Source organism: Acytostelium subglobosum (assembly GCF_000787575.1).
Source record: "Acytostelium subglobosum LB1 DNA, scaffold: scaffold12, whole genome shotgun sequence".
Classification (NCBI taxonomy): Eukaryota; Evosea; class Eumycetozoa; order Acytosteliales; family Acytosteliaceae; genus Acytostelium; species Acytostelium subglobosum.
This window is the reverse complement of record NW_012236521.1, coordinates 779,966-799,334: the sequence shown is the minus strand read 5'-3', so window position 1 is coordinate 799,334 and position 19,369 is coordinate 779,966. Positions and strand designations below refer to the sequence as shown.

Below are 19,369 nucleotides of genomic sequence, written 5' to 3'. Positions count from 1 at the left end.
TGAGACCGCTGAAAAATGAATTCTCTGCGTAACCTTGACTATCCCCTGCAGAACCTTAGCAGCAACCAACTCTCATCTGATTCAAGTTAATCTATTTCAAACCAATCAATCAATCATTTATTACATCTTGCATTTATATATATATATATTAATCACAAACAAATAATGGCCAAGACAAAGGTTATACCTATATCAACACCAAAGTTCAAATTGAGAAAGATTGTATTGAACAATTCACAATGGACTGAACAGAATGCCAAGGCGTCATTGATGATATTGGAGGATTCGATACTTGCCATCCAGAATAAGAGTGCATCTCGTCTGTCCTATGAAGAACTCTACAGGAATGCCTACAAGATGGTCACCAACAACTGTGGCCCACAACTCTACGCTCACACACGATCACTCGTCCAGAAGTACCTGGCACAGGTCACCACCCAGCTGGCCGCTGGTGACTCACATGGCGAGGCATTCCTCACAGAGTTGTCCGCAGTATGGTCACACTATCGCACACACATGCTGATGGTGTGCGAGGTGTTGGCATACTTGAACATGACATATGTGCCCAAGGCCAAGTTGACGCCACTGTACGACATGGGCTTGGACCTGTTCAGGGAGCTGGTGGTCAATGCCCCCACCATCCAATTCCGTCTGGTCAAGACTCTGTTGGCCGTCATACACAAGGAAAGAGATGGTGAGATCATCGATCAATCATCGCTCAAAGATGTGGTCAACATGTTGTTGGAGGTCAGTGCCAGCCATCATTCAAAAGTCTACGAATCAGTATTCGAGACTCCATTCATCGAAGCCAGCACCAACTACTTCCAACTCGAAGCACAGAATCTATTCAGTTCATCAACATGTTCGGATTATCTCAAAAAGGTAATTGATCGAGTGAGCGAGTGTGATTGGAATCATTCCATCCCATTATCTAACATGTCCATCCCACTCCCTCAATCCAATCAAGGTGGAACAACGAATCAAAGAGGAGACAGAGAGAGTGGCACATTATGTCAACTCCAGTACTGAGTCCAAGATGAAGATATTGCTCGAGAAGATATTCATTGGCGATTATGTCTTGACCTTGTCAAATGTAATGTGTTTGATCCAATGTGATTCGATTGTTTGATGGATGACTGACACCTGTCACACACATTGTAGATGGAGTCTGGAGTCATTCCAATGTTTAGAGAGGACAAGTTTGATGACTTGAGGAGGATGCATTCGATGTTTGGAAGGACATCACATGGTGTACCAACAATCTATCAGATACTTAGACAACATCTAATGGAAGTTGGAAAGTCCATTGTAACCGATGAGGAGAAGTCCAAAGAGAGTGGAAACTACTTCATGGAACTCCTCGAGCTAAAGGACAAGTGTGACAAACTCCACAAGTACTCATTCAACTTTGACAATGCATTCCGTGTCCTCGTCGACCAGGTATGTGTCGTTGGCAGTCTCGCGAGCCACTCTGCTCAATCAATCAACTAACCACACGCGACTGTAGGAGTTCATTGGCTTCATCAACAAGAATCAGAGATCGCCAGAGTTCATGTCGTTGCTGTTGGATGATAAGTTGAAGAAGGGATTCAAGGGCGCCAGTGATGAGGAGATTGATGAGTTGTTGGATAGGATATTGGAGTTGTTCAACTATATTGAGGAGAAGGACGTCTTTGAGAAGTACTACAAACAACACTTGGCCAAACGTCTATTGCTTGGTAGAAGTGTATCGGATGATACAGAGCGCAACATGATCAGCAAGTTAAAGACCATCTGTGGCTACCAATTCACCATGAAGCTCGAGGGCATGTTCACTGATGTCAAGGTGTCCATCGACACATGTGCCTCATTCAAACAGCAACTCGAGAGGACAGAGGTATGTATACCATTGATTGATTGATTGATTGTGCCAGTGGAGAGTGTGACTAACCATGCCACGATCATACAGCGCGCATTACCATTCGAGCTGAATGTCAATGTGTTGACTACTGGCTTCTGGCCAATCCAAGGCGCACAACCATGCAAGTTACCAGCGGACATATTGTTGTGTTGTGATATGTTCCGTACCTTTTATCTACGCGGCCACTCTGGTCGTATACTGACGTGGCAGACCAATCTGGGCACGGCAGAGCTACGTGCCAAGTTTGGCAACAAGTCGCATGAGCTACAGGTGTCCACACCACAGATGATAATGTTGTTGCTGTTCAACGATGTCGAACAATTGACATTCAAACAACTTGAGGAGAGCAGTGGATTGAGTGCCAAGGAGTTGCAAAAGAACCTGTTGGCGCTGACCAACTCCAAGAACAAGGTGTTGGACAAGGAGCCCTCGACCAAGACAGTCTCCACCACCGATGTATTCAAGTTCAACGCCGGATTCAAGAGCAAGCTCTTCAAGGTCAAGATCATGTCCGTGGCCCAGAAGGACACCGTTGTCGAGGTCACTGAGACCAGAGAGAAGATTGAAGAGGAGAGGAAGCATTTGTAAGTATCATCTCAATGCTCACGGGAGACCAATGGCCGCGACTAACATACTTCATTCATCGACGTCTACCCTAGGATCGAAGCATGTATTGTACGTATTATGAAGTCGAGGAAGACTTTGGACCATGCCAACTTGGTATCAGAGGTCACAAGTCAGATGCAATCAAGGTTCATTCCCAATCCATTGATGGTCAAGAAGCGTATTGAATCATTGATCGAAAGAGAGTATCTGGAGAGAACAAAGGAGGATAAGAGGTAAGTTTAAACATATAATTGTTTGTTTGTTTGATTGATTGATTGATTGATTGATACTAACATTCCATCCAATGTAGAATATACAACTATCTTGCATAGAATGAATGGTCCATTATCTACTCAATCTAGTTAATAAAGGTATTACTGTACATTATACATTACATTACATTGGACAAGTCAGAGTGAGGGAATGAGTGCGAGGGTAAGTGTGAGAGGGTATGTTTGACTTCGAGGTTGAAGATCACTTTTCATAGTTAGACCTGGTCAGTTTGTTTCATTGTTTGATAACTAATATATATGTGTATATGTACAGTAGTAATAGATATAGACTAATGAACGAAAGATGAAAGCAAAGGATACACAACAACAACAACAATCAACATCATCGACAGCATCGACATCAACGGCATCATCAACCAAAACATGTACATTTACTAGCTTCCTTTGGATCATATTAGTGGCGGTCATACTGCGACTAGTACTCTATTATCAAGGCTTCCACAATGTACTCTCACAGAGGAATGAGATCAGCACACCTCTTACAGGCTTCAAACGATGTAAACATCACTGCTCCAATCATTCGATCAATCAATCAATCAATCGATCAATCCAATGATGCTAATACCACCTCTTCTCTCCCTATATTAGTGACTGAAGGATTGCATCTACATACACTTGGATTGTCACCTTATGCAGGTTCGGCATACCATCAGGCACCTCTGTTATTGCTGGCTTTCATGCCACTGCATGGTCTACATATCATAGCATCGCAGTTGATGTTTGTATTGGTCGATGTGATCATTGCCTATCTGCTACGGCGCATCACTGTGCTGGCGGGCAGTGTATTGCCTCAAGAGATGGGTGGCGACCCTAAGCTGGCACAATCAAACTTCCCCAATGTTGTGGCTGCCATCTACCTCTTCAACCCATTCACTCTATTCACCTCTGTTGGCATGAGCACCATCGTCTTTAACAACCTCTCTATAATCGCCTCTCTATACTTTGCCTTGTCTGGTAAGTGTCTATTCATTGGCGACCTCTCATTGACTCAATCACTAACCAATCAACCAACCAACACTCGACCATGCACAGGCAACATGTTCTTGTCGTTGTTCTCTGTGGCCTCTGCGGTCTACATCTCAATCTATCCAATCATGTTGATATTCCCCGTGTCATATATACTCAAGCGTACGACAGCAAGCAAGTCTAGCGTGGTCTTTGCAATCAAGACCGTCTTGCTCTTTATCTTCTCTCTTGGCTCCCTCCTCTACATATCCTTCACACTCCTCAACTCTTGGGAGTTCATTGAGAAGTGCTACTGGTTCACATTCCTCGTTGAGGACCTCACGCCCAATATTGGTAAGTAAGAATGGATGGACCTCAAGGATGGACATCTCACTCACTCATTCTCCCGCTTAATCGATCGATCAATCGTCTAGGTCTGTTCTGGTACTACTTTATCGAGGTGTTTGAACACTTTAGGAACTTCTTCCTGTTCATCTTCCAGTATCATGTGTTCATCTACACGATACCATTGGCCATCAGACTGAAGAACCATCCTTTGTTCTACTTCTGGACATTGTGCGCCATTATCGCCACGTTCAAATCCTATCCGGCAATGGGCGACACTTCGCTCCACTTGGCGCTGCTGCCCCTGCTGTACGAGCCACTCAAGGGCGTGCGATACTCATTCATCATTGTCGTGGTTGGAATCTACGTAACGGTGCTGGCACCCATTCTCTGGCAGATGTGGATCTACCAAGGAACGGGCAATGCCAACTTCTACTACACCATCAACCTAGTATTCACTCTGGCTCAAGTGTTGCTCATTGTCGACTCATTCTCCGTGTTGTTAAAGTTGGACTATATCAAGAAGATTAACTCTAGACAGCAGCAACAGCCACAGCAAGAGGGTGGCAACAGCAGCAGCGGCGGCGGTAAAGGAATAAAGCAAGATTAGGATGGATAATATTATAAGTATAAACAAAAGGAATGTATTGTTTATTTGTACGAAGAGAAGGGAAGGGAAGAGAAGAGGAGGAAGGAGGGAGGGAGAGTGAGGAGTAGAGGAGGGGGAGTAGGGAGATGGGGGAGGATATAATACATCCATCAAGAATGTGCCTAAGCTACGAGCTGTTGGTGTTGCGATGGAGATGTGAATTGGTTGGCAGTGGCTGTTGCCTTGTGATGATGGTTGTGGATGTAGCTGTGGACATGGACTGGGCTATTGCTAGTTGGATGTTGTTGTGCGCTGTTGTTGTTGATAGTAATTGGGGTAGTTGTTGATGTGTGGACGTTGTTGTGATGCTGTGGAGTGGTAGTATGTTGCTTCTTGTTGTTGGTGGAAGCACCAGCATGCGCCAGGGCGGACAGATGGAAACGCTCGGCCAGACTCTCGACGGTGAGGTGCTCGGCAGAGGATGGGGTGTAGACCTCGACGTCCTTGAACTCAAAGGTGTCATAATAGTCGTAGATGTGCTCGCTGACGTAGCCCAGACATCCACTTCCGCCCATGTTGAGGACGTGGGCATCGTGGTCCAGGACGACACGGAACTTGGCGTAGCTGTTGGCCTGGAGAGTCTTGATGAATCCGCGCAGATCATTCTTAATTCTCTCACAGCCTCTAATATTCAACTCTGAGCGCAGGTACTGGATCATCTCATTCAGCTCCTGACTACTCAGTCTGTTGTTGAAGTTCCTGTAGACGAGGACGGCAGTCTGTCTCTTCTTATCCAAGTTGGCAACGTATAATGAGTTCATTCTATAGTATGTATGTATGTTGGTATATGTCTGGAAGGTAGAAAGGGGAGAAGGGAGAAGGGGAATTGGTATTAGTTTAACATGGTTTTTGGAATATTTGAGGTCTCGACCTCTAAACGTACAAAGGAAGGAAGGGAATGGAAGGGAAGTGGATATATTATATGTTTGAACAAATGGACATCCAAAGGTACAGACAATGAATGAATTGGAATTGGAATGGGACTTATATCAGTGATGATGAAGAGGATGATGATGTTGATATTAAACTGAGTATTATATTATTATTGTGGCTGGATGACTTGAAAGTTGAAGCTAGCGCTGGTTGGATGGATGGTTGACTTGTTTATGTAACAATGTTCAATAACAACAACAGCAACTTGTCATACTCACTCACTCAAACAACCCAATACCATTCAATCTCGTAAGACACAAGTACTGAAGTAGGTGAAGGGTTATGCAAGCTACAACCATGAAGCATCCAGCGTCAACAACATCATTGGCATCAACAGCCAATAACATTTCGGGTGTGTGAGCTGAGCTCTCCTCTCTTACTAACTCTCACTCACCAATCGGCAATTCGATTACACATACATAAAGCAATGCTTGCCTATCATGTACTCTGACACACTGCATCGAACCGACACCACACACGTTGTCACACACACCTTTCAATCAGAGAGTGCTGACTGATGAATGGAGGAAATTTCAGGTCGGGGTGTGATGATGGGTAATGTTGCTGATGAGGTGTGTGTAAATTTGGCAATGATTGGGTAAGGCAACAGGCAATGTATACTGGAGGGTATGGCCCATAACATCAATAACAAATACATAATGATTGGTGTGGTAAGTGGTGTTGAAGGTGGTGATCATCAATCAAGTACACACCACATTCAATACATCGCCGGGATAGTGGGGCATTGAATACTCCCAAATTGAATTGAATTGAATGCATTACATTATTACAACACATTCAATTTCATTTAAATAAGCACATCGTCAACAGAGATGTCACATCGGGGATGGTTGGTTGTTGGTTGAGTGTATGTGTGTGGAGGAAGGGGTAGTAATAAATTGGTAAATCGATGATGTGAGACTGAGTGAATATTAATTCAAACTTACCTGTAATATGATTGGTTGGGAAATTGAATACGTGATGTGGTGCGAAAGTGTTGTAAGTAGTTTAAAGATTGATATATATTAATTATAATTATATGTATTAATGAATACTATTTGTGTTGAATGTACATGGAATAAGGAATTATTTTGAATGATAATGACTAATGATTCATCGTGTCTTGACATGATGGGTACATTGAGCATTGTTCAGGTCGAGCACAGCAATGCATTGTGCATTGAGCTCTTCATGATCACTCCATTTGGGACCTGTCCTCAGATGTTGAATTGAGTTTAGGTTTAATGATCAGCGGGAGGGGGATCGTGTCCCATTGATGGGGATGTTGATAAAGGCACTGACTCCAGAATCGATATGGTTCTACTAATGGAGTAATGAAATCCCACTATTCCGAGCAATGCAAACGTCAGGAGGAAATTTCATTTTGTCAATTTCACTATTCGACGTGGTCTACGCTGTACTGCTGAGTGATCATCCCTATGAACCTACACAATTCGTTCGTTGTCGGCTTCGGCTTGCAAAACACATCATTGCTTTACAAATTAGGACAGGTTCCCTGATTAAAGTCAGATGCATTTTGTGTTGAATGGTTTGTTGGGCCATTCGAGAGTGCAATGAGTGATTTCAATTGACTCGAAGCAGATACAAAGACCATGGACATGTTGTTCATATGTTCCCCCATTATTTGTGAACGAGGGAGGATATTTAAAACTAGGGTGACTTGTAATAATAAGTATAATAGTTAGTTATTATATTAAATATTGTTTTTTTATACTTGTATAATTGATTAGTGAATGAATGAATGAATTAATGAATAGTCTAGTAGATATGATTTCTTAGTATAGGCTCTAATATCTTCCTACTTTGGTAGTTCAACCCCCAGTCTTTAGAATTCACTTCACCATTCACTCCTGAACTAGATTTTTTTCATACACACAATGATAATCACATTAATTAACAAACTATATATTCATTCATATCCATACATACATTCATATATAATAAATACAATGGATTATAATACAAACTATCTACTACAGATACCAACAGAGACTTTACAGACTGTACTTGAATCACTTGGTTATGTAGAGGTGTGTCGTCTATCGGCAACATGCACTGCATTGTCACTTCAATGTTTGAGTAGATGGCCATCACTTCTACTTGAAGACTATGGAATGAATAGAGAACAGTTGTTGTTAAAATATACACCTGGTGTATTACATGCGACTGTTGCTCCACCACCAACAACAACAACAACTTCTACAACAACATCTACAACAACAACTACAACAATACCATCATCTACATCAGATGATATGTCGTCGGACATTCAGCCAACGACTCGGGCATTGTATATCTACCTACACAGACGATTGGCACCGGCTGCTTTTGACTATCTACCTATGCTGAGGATATGGACGCGCTTGGAACAGTGGTGTAAACAAAATGAACAGGAGGCACTCCTTATGTCCAGCTTCAACCCACCATGCTCCGATACCATCTTCAACGATCAATCACAGTCTGTCGTGGAGGTGGTACGACAGTCTGAGCCACGCAGAAAGCCACAAGTGATGAACAGATACGTCGGCACGCCTCTTGAGCCTCCCACCAAGGAGGTGCTTTCATTCCCACCCGACTACGTCGCATCTTGTCTAATCTACGATGGTCAACAACTAAACACGCAATACGGATTGTTTGGAACGCTCGAGGCGTACGACTTTCAATCAAACATCATTCTGCTCTCTTATGAAATTGCCAAGAAGATCTACATGCAACGTATCTTTTACAACACTGGCAAGATATACACCAAGCTGTGGCCAGTGGCCTGCTCAATGTCCACTGAGCGCTACTATTACCTCGTCATCAATGATGACCTAAACTATAACGACCTCAAGTTTGGCAATGTGATGCTGGATGGAGGCAGCAACGCCACAAACATCGCGGTCGCCAATACATTCCGCGAGTTTATGGACAGCCATGTCAAGAAGCTTGAGCAAAGAGTCTACACGTTGCGCGACGACGTCATCTCACGCTATCCAGAGTACTCGCCATACATCACGGAGGTCAAGACACATGGCGTTTGGGTCAAGGGCAGCGCACTATATGTGCCTGAGGACAGACATCGCTACAACACCTTTTACTACAGGATCACAATCTGGATGGATGAGGATGAGGATCAAACCAACTCTTGCCAACTTGTCGCAAGGCACTGGGACATCACCACATCACTTGGCACCAATACTGTCGATGGTGAAGGTGTCATTGGAATGTATCCAAAGATCACACCAGGTTCCAAGTTGTAAGTTGTATGATGAATGATCACACATTAGTTGAGTGACACTAACTCATTCAATCATTCAATCAATCAATCATTTGACATACTCTTCTCAGTGAGTATTGCAGCAAGTGTGAGTTGGAGACAACGACTGGAACCATGTCTGGATACTTCAAGATGTCACCAATGTTTCCTAAACCATTCAGTCCTGATATGATCCAAGTGATCGTTCCACCATTTACACTTACAATCCAACAACATTAAATCAGTAACAACATCAACAACAATCACTAAGTGTGATCAACATAACACTTACACTCAATACTTTTTTAACTTTTTGTTCAAGTTGGTCAAATTAAGTCAAGGTGACGTTCAAACTGGCTGCAATTTTAACTGGATGGGTCCGTGTCGCCCACAATGGCAAAAATCAACAGGTTCAGTAGCTCAGTGGTAGAGTAGAGGATTGCAAATCCTTTGGTCGACGGTTCAATCCCGCCCTGAACCTCTCTTCTTGTTGCCTTGGACACCCTGGAACTATCCCAACCTTTTTTCTACATCTTTGTTTGATAATAAACGCATCACTTTATGAATTTTGTCACTTTCCTGCAAATTTGATCAACTATTTTTCTCATTCCCAACCATACACAGGCAATAAATATGTTTCAACATCATTAACTAGAAGTGAATATGACCCTGTTGGTGAATCATTGAGCAAATTGAATTGTTGGTTCTTTGAGCCGAATTGGTGATTGGAAATGATCTTCAACATGAGGTGGACAATGATACCAATGAGGTGGCGGTATGGGGCGTTGGAGTTAACCCTACCGAGGGAGATATTGAGCGTGTTGTAGTTCCATGTAGGTTGGGATTTTTTTTTTTTTTTTTTTTGACTAGAGTGGAAGTTTATTATTATTGCAAATAAATTGGCGTCATTGAAGAGGCAGGATAATATATATAAGTTAGTCGATTTTCTTGATTTTTTTCTTTCTTTTCTTTTCTACTGTAGGCCTCTGAATTCGGCCACCAAGTATTTGTTGATAGTTGGCGGCAGAGGCGGAAGACGGATGTCGCTGTTGCGAGTGCTGAGGTGCCACTTGGTAGTGAACTCGTCCACTTGAAGGATGTGATGCACACCAAAGGTTGGGATACTCCAGGGCGAGAAGCGCGAGAGAAGCTCGAGGGAAAAAAAAAGCTAAAAAAAACCTCCCCGTTCGGGAATCGAACCCGAGGTATCAGTGTGAGAGACTGAGGTGTTACCAACTACACCAACGAGGATATTTTTGATTAAATCACTATTTTGTTTTTGAGGTGGGTAAAAAATTTCCAGGTCGGCCCACACAATGAACTACTCAGCAAGTGGCACCCACAGATACCTGACGACACTCTCACCAACTTGGACGCCCCCATCACATAGAACGAGATCATGGCCGTCATCCACCAAGTCCAAGCCAACAAGGCGCCTGGAGAGGACGGCATCACCGCCAACTTCTACAAGACCCATGCGCTGCAACTATGCCCCCTCCTCCTCCAACTGTTCAATCACTGGCTCGATTCTGGCATAAACCCCATCTGCAAACAGGGCATCCTGACCATGATCTACAAAGGAAAGGGCGACATCCTTGACATTGGCAACCGGCGACCAATCACTCTACTGAACGTCGACTACAAGCTATTCTCATCAATCATCAACAACCGACTACTAACCTTCCTTCCAAAAGTGGTTACAACATGCCAGACGGGATTCGTCCCAGGCAGGTTCATCCACGACAACATCATCTCTCTCTTGTTAGCTCGATACCAATGCTGACCACCCGCGTTTCCAACCTCCTGGCCAACTGGAGGACCAAGTCCAGCACCCTCAAAGGCCGAATGGCTATACTCAAGACCTACGCCCTCTCCAAGATCACCTACCATCTCTACCTCGACAGCTCCCACGCCAAAGGAATAGCCCACCTGGATGCACTTGCGCGTTGGTTCCTCTACTCTAGCAAAGACGTCTTCACTGTGATACACAGGAATAGGTTCTCGCGCCAAAGAGCAGTCAGAAGCGTAGAAGAAGGTGGCATTGGACTGTGGAACATGCAGGTGAGGGCCCAGAAGGCATACATCTACGAACGATCCCTACACACCCTCGACAGCTCATCCTACGACCTCCCCTCCTTCAGTGACTCATGGAAGGACCAGATCAAGGACACACATCACGTCCAAGACGCTCAGAAAAAGTCTGACAGCCTGGCTCAAGCTCTTTGAATCGCCGCCGTCTATCCTCTCATTCACCCCAGCACTCACCCGTGGCAAGCGACCGACACTCAAAGCACTCTACACCCGCCTCATGGACACGAAAGACCCAAAGTGGAATGTCTTCACACCCAATCCAGGCCAACTCATCCTAGAGAACAGTGGCGTACGAGTCCAAGCGGCCCTCGCCTCACCCAGCCGTATCATCCACCCCAAGGGCAAGGACCTCATATGGAGGTATCTCACCAAGAGCCTTCCCCTCATCAAGACTGGCCCCTGACTCCTACTGCAAGCGCTGCGGCGCCTACGAGTCCAGCGAGCACATCTTCTTCCTGTGCCCAAGATCGCTGGACGCCCTCAGCCACTTCAAGGAAGCAGCAGAAGAGGCTAGCATCACCATCAGAACCTGGACAGCCTTGAGATTCAACATCGACTCCTCCCCCATCCTCACCATGAACCTGTACGCAATCTTCATGGAAACCCTCTGGACACTCAGGAACAAGGAACGTCATCAGGAACAATTCCAGATCTCCAAACACCTCATCCTCTTCAAGACCAAGATTCTGATCGAGGCCGCGTGGACACGAGCCAAGAATACCTGCCAGAGACTGTACACCAAACTCACCAACACTACCAACCCAGAAGCGAAAGAAGCAATCCACCTACTCATCACCCAAACCACCATACAACTCAACGAACAATGGGGACACCAGACCCTATACAATCTGCCACCACTCAACTACACCCGTCTATAACTCAATCAAATGTATATAATCACGGAAGCCAACGCATGAGCAAGCGTCGGCAACAATCCAAACCAATGCTCATACCACCTGCCGACGACACAAAGGCCAGTGGACCCAACCAGAACAGTGTCCAAACAACCAAAACAATTGTATAGTTATCCCTCTGAATAAATAAACAGAACAACGCGACTCCCATCCAGATAGGACGAGAGTAGGCATTTAAACAAAATCCAGGTCGGAGAGCCAGTGGACTCATCCAGAACAGTGTCCAAACAACCAACAATGGTATAGTTACCCCTCGGGTAAATAAACAGTACATCGCGTCTCTCTTCCAGGTCGGACGGGAGGCGGCTATAAACAAAATTCGATTTTTTTCCTTCGAGGACCACAAGGGATATTTTGGAATATTAGATCCCTTTCTTTAAAATAAACCCTTATAGACTGAGAATACTTTGGGATTGCTAATGGAAATATAATATCTTCAAATTAATTCCACAGAGTATACATGGGAATTAAATTAATTCCCAAAATAGGTTACCAAAGAAATTACCAAATTATATAATATGCCTCACATTTAATTTCAATTATTGTTACACTGATTTATTAGTTTTGGGCTTAGAACAAGATTGCAACAACCACAAACAATATCATGGTGAAGCATGGGAGGAGTATTGCCGAGCTATTTGGCAATGGAGTGGCGGAAGTGATAGATGGACTGGCAGTAGTAGTGGAGGTGGTAGTAGTTGGAGCCTGGGTGGTGGTGGAGGGAGAGGATGTGGTAGTTGATGGAGCGTCGGTAGTTGTGGAGGTAGTTGATGAGGTGGTTGGTGAGTTGGTCGTAGTGGTAGTAGTTGGCTTGTTAGTGGTGGAAGAGGTGGTGGTAGGAGTGTTGGTTGTTGAAGAGGTAGTTGGCTTGGTAGTTGTGGTAGTTGGCTTGGTAGTTGTGGTAGAGGTTGATGTTGTGGTTGGGGAGCTGGTGGTAGTCGTTGGCTTGGTAGTGGTGGTGGATGTGGTAGTTGGAGAGCTAGTAGTGGTGGAGGTGGTAGTTGGAGAGCTAGTAGTGGTGGTAGTAGTTGGCTTGGTAGTTGTTGTCGATGTAGTGGAGGATGATGGATTCCTGTTGGCCACCATGTACGACTTGATAGAAGAACTGAAGGACTTTCCATTGGCAATGTTGTTGTCAGCAACCGGGCAATCCCAAACCATGACACCCTATAATGTGTAATCAATTAATAATGTTCATGTTAGTCAAAGTTGAATGAATATGAGTATATTCGGGATGATTAATGTGTTAGTACTTACACCAAAGGTTGGGTCATTGATGTAGTCTGCGAGGATGGTCTCGAGAGTGGCGGCAGTGACGTAACCACCAGCTGGCGCAGCATAAGTGTCACCTGCGGCACCTATGACAATCTTGGTGTTTGGACTGGAGTTAATAACCCAGGCCTTCCAAGCATTGTAGTTGAAGCTGGCCATATGATCAAGACCACAGTAGTTGTTGTAGAACTGGATGTTGATAAAATCAAACAGTCCAGTATCCAACATTGTTGATCCAGTACCTGGTCCCATAGCAGCATCACTATTGTTATTTGTTTGATTGATAGATGTTAGGATTAGATCAATTGAAATTGTGTATGGTTTTTGATGAATACATACGGCTTGGGGCATTGTGGGGCACCAGAGATGTAGTACCTCTTGGTGTTGTCAGTCTTGGCAAGGTTGGTAAAGGCAACAATCAGGTCGTAGTAGTAGGTGGTGGAACCTCCCTCAATGTCAAAGTCGAGACCATCAAGCTTAACGGCACCGAATGGACGGGGGTAGGCTGGGTCCGTACCACCAAAGAACATGTTCCAGAGTGTGTTGGCAAACTGTTGAGCCTGGGCAACGTTGGCGATTGGGTTGTTTCCAGTGGCACCTCCCAAAGACAACATGACAATCTTACCGGCGGCTTGGCATGTTTGAGTGCCAGTGCCTACCATTGGACACTTCATCACTCTGGGGTACTGGAGGAGGTTGGTTGGGTACCAGTTAGATATTTGGTTAATGAGAGGTGGGGACCATTCAAGATCAATGTTACTTACATCTGGAGCAAAGGTGTCACCACACATATTGGCAGTGTTGAGCTCTGGCAGTGGGATAGTGGTTCCCTTGAGGTTGTTGGTTCCAAAGAAGGTGTTAAGGAAAGCAATGTTAATGACATCATAGCCAGAACAGTAGTTGGCGAGCTCAAGTTGACCTGCATTATGGTTCCATCCAGAGTTTTGGCCCCAGTATCTAATGTGAGGTTTGTATTTGTTAGATTGAGTTTGATAAGATGGATGTAAATGTTGTGATGAGTATGTATACATACCCAATCAAGTTGTTTCCAGCATTGATATCAAAGGCTTGAGTGAAACTGATCACTGATAATATTACAAGTAGTGAGGTAATTGTTTTGTACATGTTGTAGATGTAGGTGTAGAGATAAATAGTTATGTTGTTTGATGATTGATTAGTTGCCATATGGGTCACTATATATATTGTTTGGAAGCCAGGCCCATTCCCTCTCCCCATCGATAGATGGATATTTAGGTCCAGGACCAGACTTTGGATTGGCCATCGAGGATGGGTCGAGGATGGTATCCAGAAACAGAATTACTTGCTTGCATTCTCTGACTCTGCTACCTTCCCGTTGATGGTCGGTGTAATCTTTCAAGCATTCATCCACACTCTTTCATTCTTTCATTCAACAAACGACGCGCTGCGCTCTATTTACGAGAGCGTAATATCCGGTGATGGGTTGTTATTTGAATGGAGCGGGAGGAACCCTATTGCTAAATCTCAGCGTAACGATGTGTAAGTTTTAAATGGGCATATATATAATCTAACTTGAGATTGTGAATCAATTGAACCTTGGTTGTTGCGCGATATTACAGAATGGTATGGTTTGTAGCTGTTAATAATTAACAAATTGTTTGGTAGTGGACACGGACACGGACACGCAGTCCAATGGGTAGGTGTGTGCCTCTGATTCCAAATGATCGACCCGAAACGAATCTTTTTTGTTCATCACCCACCATCAGTTTTTGCAGGACCCAAAAAAAGAACTGGCAATGCATAGGCCTCATTTGTGAGACAATGGTGGTATTAGCCCATTTGGTAGGTAGTGGCGCTGATTGGGTGGGTTCGCCCACAATGTCTGCTACTCAATAGTTAGAGACACACAGTTGTTCCTTCCAGGGTCGGGACGATCATGGGTACACCCATTCTTTAGAATGCTATCCACGTATCTCTATTTACTTGGTGTAGTTAACCATCAGACGGTCAATCTAATCGATAATATGATTGCCCAAGTGGTGTGTGCTTTAGACAATATTATAACATACCTTCCTACCATTACCAACATTCAACTTTCGACATTCAGACCTCATTATCGTACATGTTACTCGATTACTCGAGTATTCTGGTCAAGGTAGTTAGTCATTGTTATAGTATTACAATTTGTTTGAAGGAGAAGGTTGAGAGATAATAAGGAATAGAGATAACAAATATCTTTGGAATTTTGTTAATGTAAAGTGAATGAAATGAATGAAGGTCGTGTTGTTTGTCACTTAATCTTAAGTGTCTTTGTGTTCCAAGTATTGCTCACTCACAGATATACTCAACAACACACAATAGAGTGGGATGGATACTCTACCACTTCCTATTCTGGCGTCGATAGTGACACACATCTCATCAATCATTGATGTTCTGTCACTCGGCCTAACTTCTCGTCGTTTCCTATCATTTACACTTAAGAGGTTAAAGATACATATTGTACTCAATCATCCCAACAACATACAACTGCAACAACAACTACAACAACAGCAACAACTACTATTACAACAACAACAAATTGAGGAGGAGGAAAGAATACGCTCACCTACACACTTCTCGTGGGATAATGAACAACTACCTCCACATTCATTCCCCGAGTCGATCACCAACCTGTCGCTGGGCGATAAGTTTAATGGTGTTATTAAGCAAGGTTCTCTGCCGCCCGCACTCGTGGTATTGATGTGTGGATGGGTCTTCAATCATCCAATCACTGCAGGTTCGTTGCCAAGCACTCTACAAACTCTACACCTTGGATACCACTTTAACCAGGCAATCATTCCTCGATCGCTGCCGGCATCAATCACCAAGTTGACCTTTGGTAGATCGTATAACACTCCAATCCAGCCTGGTGTGTTGCCACTCTCTCTTATCTCTTTATCGTTTGGCCAGAGATTCGAACACTCTCTAAAAGATGTACTGCCACCTAAACTCCAATCACTGTTCTTTGCTCGCAGAATTTTCAGTTCGCAATATGATCATTCCTTTGGGCAAGGTGAGCTTCCTCAATCTCTAACGGAGCTGGAACTTGGTCATCAATACAACAGATCATTCGTAGTGCCACCTTTTCTCACAACATTGGCGTGTGGCCCGCAGATGTTTAGTTCTAGTCACCTTCTAAACTTCCCAAGTTCCCTCACCAGCCTCACCGTAGCGGCCTTTGGACTATATAGGGATGCCACTCCAGGTCCACTTCCAGACTCAGTCACCTTTCTAAAGTTAGACCATATCAACATACCACTTTCGACTGATTACTTACCCGCTGGACTCACTACTCTTAATCTTGGCAGCAAGTTCAACCAACCCATCACCAAACACTCATTACCATCAACATTAAGTACGTTAATATTTGGTATGGAGCATGACCAACCAATAGAGGTTGGTGCCCTACCTCATACACTCACCTACCTATTGTTTGGAAACAATTTCAATCAAGCATTGCCCGCTGGAACCCTACCAGACTCAATCACAACGTTATCCATTGATGGAAAGAAATTCCACCAACCTACGACCAGCGTTGTCTTGCCAATCTCTTCGTTGATCCATGTGATAGTGAGGTCTTGGGATCAGTTGGTGCATTGTAAGGGCGTCCCCAAGTTGACTATCACTCATGCAATATCGTATAAATATGTAAACAAGTTCAAATTTGACCACAATGTAGGAGAGCTGCTACTTGATGCCCCAGAGGGCTACGATCACAACACAAACGATGGTATCCAATACGCCCAGTCATTGATGGACATGTTCCCCAATGTGATCACTATCCTGATCAAATACTGGCGATTTCCCAAACGTATAATCACCATATCAATTCGCAAGCTTGACAAGGACCATGCTCTCCGGGTCCTAAACAAAAGGAACTTCCCGCCTTACAGCTACAAGCCAGACCATACAATTTTAAAGTGGACATCCGTCCAACGTCAACAACAACAACAACAATCAATTAATCAATCATTAACAACAGACTAATGACCAATGAGTACTCTTTAACCTTACATGACCTGGACATTCGATCGCAGGTGCGTCACTTTATGTTCACTCTTGGCTCGCTCACATGAAGGACAGTCATGACCCTGTCCACACATATGTTATTTCTTCTTGGAGGCTGCGGCTGCTGCTGCTGTTCTCTCTTTCTCCCTCAATCGCTCCTTTGCCTCCTTCTTGGCCAGCTTCTCTCGCTCGGTGGCGATCTTCTTGTCTCCGTGCTTCTTTTGTTTGATTCTCTTGCGCACCTCCTTGGGCAGCGCTTCGTAGCACTTGTAGCACAGAGGCTTTCCGTCCCAGTCCAGCACCTCCTTGCCGAGCAGTGTATCACAACCCTGGCAAGTGAAATGCTCGCGATGGTAGATCTTTCCAAAGGCTTCAACGCCCTTCTCCACAACCGGTATGTTACACTTGACACAAAGACGTCCAAAGTACTGATGATAATGAGTCTCACAGTATGGTTTGCCTTGATGCTCTCTGAATGAACTGCCTGCGAATGGTACTTGGCATGTTGTACACTAAAGTGTTTGATTGATCGAGATATTGAGTGAGTGATTGAATGATCCGGTGGTGTGATTGACGTGGCGACGTCGCCACATCAATGTCAGATGACTTACGGTGAAATGCTCTGGATGCCAGACCTTGCCCAAGGCTGTAACTGAACGTCCAACAATAGGCTTTGAACAGCCACCACAGATATTCTATTCAATGGTTGCCAGGTGATGGTTAGTAGATGATTGGATGTAAGGATGTCCTGAATACATACTCTAATTTGCTTCTGATAGTCATCGTAACAGTAGAGTCTACCTTCATACTCGTGACAGGTCTTGCCCTTGAACTCACAGCCACACTCCTCACAGCGGTAATGCTCAGAGTGGAGTGGCTGTCCGCCCAATGTAATGTACTCGCCAGTGATTGGCAGCTTGCACTTGGCACAGATCTCGTGCTTGGAGGCCAGACGCTTCTGGCGGGCCACCTTACAGGTGGTGCAGTAGCACTCGCCGTCCTCCTCCTTGTATGGCTTGCCCTTGAGCGATGTGCCACAGCCGCTGCAGCTGAAGCACTCGGGATGGTAGCGGTTGCCGACGGCTGTGATGCAGTTGTCCTCAATGGGCTTTTGGCAGCCCGAGCAGCGAGGACTGAACAGGTCGTTGTAGTCTTGGTCACAATAGAGCTTGCCCTCGTGCTCGATGAACGAGCCCTTGAATGGCTGGTGGCAGTAGGTGCAGACAAAGTGCTCTGGGTGGTAGGTCTTGCCGAGGGCGTTTGTGGAGATACCAATGATCATCTCGCCACAGTGTGCGCATGGTGGGCCTGTTGGCTTGACGAGACGGCCGTCGGGCGTGACCTGCGCCAGTGATATGGGGGTGGCGGCTGACACGCCGACCGAGGCCAAACCCGAGCTCTGTGTCATCTGAGGGCGCACGAGTCCCGGTCCAGACGACAAGAAGTTACCTCCCTTTGCCGATGTATTAAGGTTGCCTGAGCTTGTCTGCATCTGTGTGTTGGCCTGATCGCCCAAGATGCCCAACTCTGCCATCAGGTCATCCATCTGTGATAGTACACTAATAATATTGCGATTGTGTTGGTCAATGTCATGCTTCCATCATCCATTCCATCAATTCCATTCATCCATCCATCCAACCTCCTACTTCAATCAATCATTCATTCATTCAATGTCCTTCTTCCATCCACCCATCAATCCATCCATCCAATCCTACTTCTTCATTCATTCATTCATTCATTCGTTCATGAAACATGTTCATGGACTTTGTCGCGATGCATACTTTGCATTGTTATTCGACATCTTTGCTTTTCTTGATTGATTGCTATAATGTCAAACTGTAATAGTATATATTTATTTTATATGTATATATAAGTACAAAGAGATATGTATGAATGTATGAATGAATGAAGTACTAGTTGAGCGATCAATGATTTAAGAAGTGTTGTGTATGTTAGAGAGTGACAAGTTGTTGTTGGTGTGGTTGAAGTATCTTTAGATCCGTTCCATTCCCCCACTCAAACACACACACATACACACACAGACATGTTCCATCCTTTTGAAAGCCGACCCTCTGAATTTGGGTTTGGAAGAGAGTGATCGTTGAGAATCAATCACTTCCAAAGGTTATTTGAATT

General features: G+C 44.5%; 8 protein-coding genes across 8 annotated transcripts; 5 read left to right on the top strand and 3 right to left on the bottom strand.

Annotated features, from left to right (window-relative positions):
• Window positions 1–165: 165 nt before the first annotated feature.
• SAMD00019534_066150 (hypothetical protein) lies at window positions 166–2,838 on the top strand (the record flags this gene model as incomplete). Its single annotated transcript, XM_012898435.1, has 7 exons — window positions 166–882; window positions 968–1,093; window positions 1,162–1,440; window positions 1,508–1,876; window positions 1,949–2,484; window positions 2,560–2,739; window positions 2,817–2,838. The coding sequence occupies 7 exons, from the start codon at window positions 166–168 to the stop codon at window positions 2,836–2,838; spliced, it is 2,229 nt and encodes a 742-aa protein (XP_012753889.1).
• A 229-nt stretch (window positions 2,839–3,067) lies between these two features.
• Window positions 3,068–4,693, top strand: SAMD00019534_066140 (hypothetical protein; the record flags this gene model as incomplete). Its single annotated transcript, XM_012898434.1, has 4 exons — window positions 3,068–3,296; window positions 3,388–3,753; window positions 3,832–4,098; window positions 4,179–4,693. Coding segments are annotated over 4 exons (1,377 nt in total), but the record flags the coding sequence as incomplete, so codon positions are not given.
• Window positions 4,694–4,860: 167 nt separating this feature from the next.
• Window positions 4,861–5,499, bottom strand: SAMD00019534_066130 (hypothetical protein; the record flags this gene model as incomplete). The annotated part of the gene is made up of 1 exon (XM_012898433.1): window positions 4,861–5,499. The coding sequence occupies one exon, from the start codon at window positions 5,497–5,499 to the stop codon at window positions 4,861–4,863; it is 639 nt and encodes a 212-aa protein (XP_012753887.1).
• A 2,070-nt stretch (window positions 5,500–7,569) lies between these two features.
• On the top strand, window positions 7,570–9,167 carry SAMD00019534_066120 (hypothetical protein; the record flags this gene model as incomplete). Its single annotated transcript, XM_012898432.1, has 2 exons — window positions 7,570–8,930; window positions 9,023–9,167. Coding segments are annotated over 2 exons (1,506 nt in total), but the record flags the coding sequence as incomplete, so codon positions are not given.
• A 2,041-nt stretch (window positions 9,168–11,208) lies between these two features.
• Window positions 11,209–11,893, top strand: SAMD00019534_066110 (hypothetical protein; the record flags this gene model as incomplete). Its single annotated transcript, XM_012898431.1, is given in 2 exon segments — window positions 11,209–11,421; window positions 11,432–11,893. Coding segments are annotated over 2 exon segments (675 nt in total), but the record flags the coding sequence as incomplete, so codon positions are not given.
• A 612-nt stretch (window positions 11,894–12,505) lies between these two features.
• Window positions 12,506–14,332, bottom strand: SAMD00019534_066100 (hypothetical protein; the record flags this gene model as incomplete). The annotated part of the gene is made up of 5 exons (XM_012898430.1): window positions 12,506–13,102; window positions 13,193–13,469; window positions 13,547–13,893; window positions 13,972–14,164; window positions 14,241–14,332. 5 exons carry the CDS (start codon window positions 14,330–14,332, stop codon window positions 12,506–12,508), a joined length of 1,506 nt encoding a protein of 501 aa, XP_012753884.1.
• A 2,169-nt stretch (window positions 14,333–16,501) lies between these two features.
• On the top strand, window positions 16,502–17,206 carry SAMD00019534_066090 (hypothetical protein; the record flags this gene model as incomplete). Its single annotated transcript, XM_012898429.1, has 1 exon — window positions 16,502–17,206. A coding segment is annotated over one exon (705 nt), but the record flags the coding sequence as incomplete, so codon positions are not given.
• Window positions 17,207–17,334: 128 nt separating this feature from the next.
• On the bottom strand, window positions 17,335–19,034 carry SAMD00019534_066080 (hypothetical protein; the record flags this gene model as incomplete). The annotated part of the gene is made up of 4 exons (XM_012898428.1): window positions 17,335–17,745; window positions 17,845–17,928; window positions 17,994–18,792; window positions 19,015–19,034. Coding segments are annotated over 4 exons (1,314 nt in total), but the record flags the coding sequence as incomplete, so codon positions are not given.
• Between the last annotated feature and the right edge of the window lie 335 nt (window positions 19,035–19,369).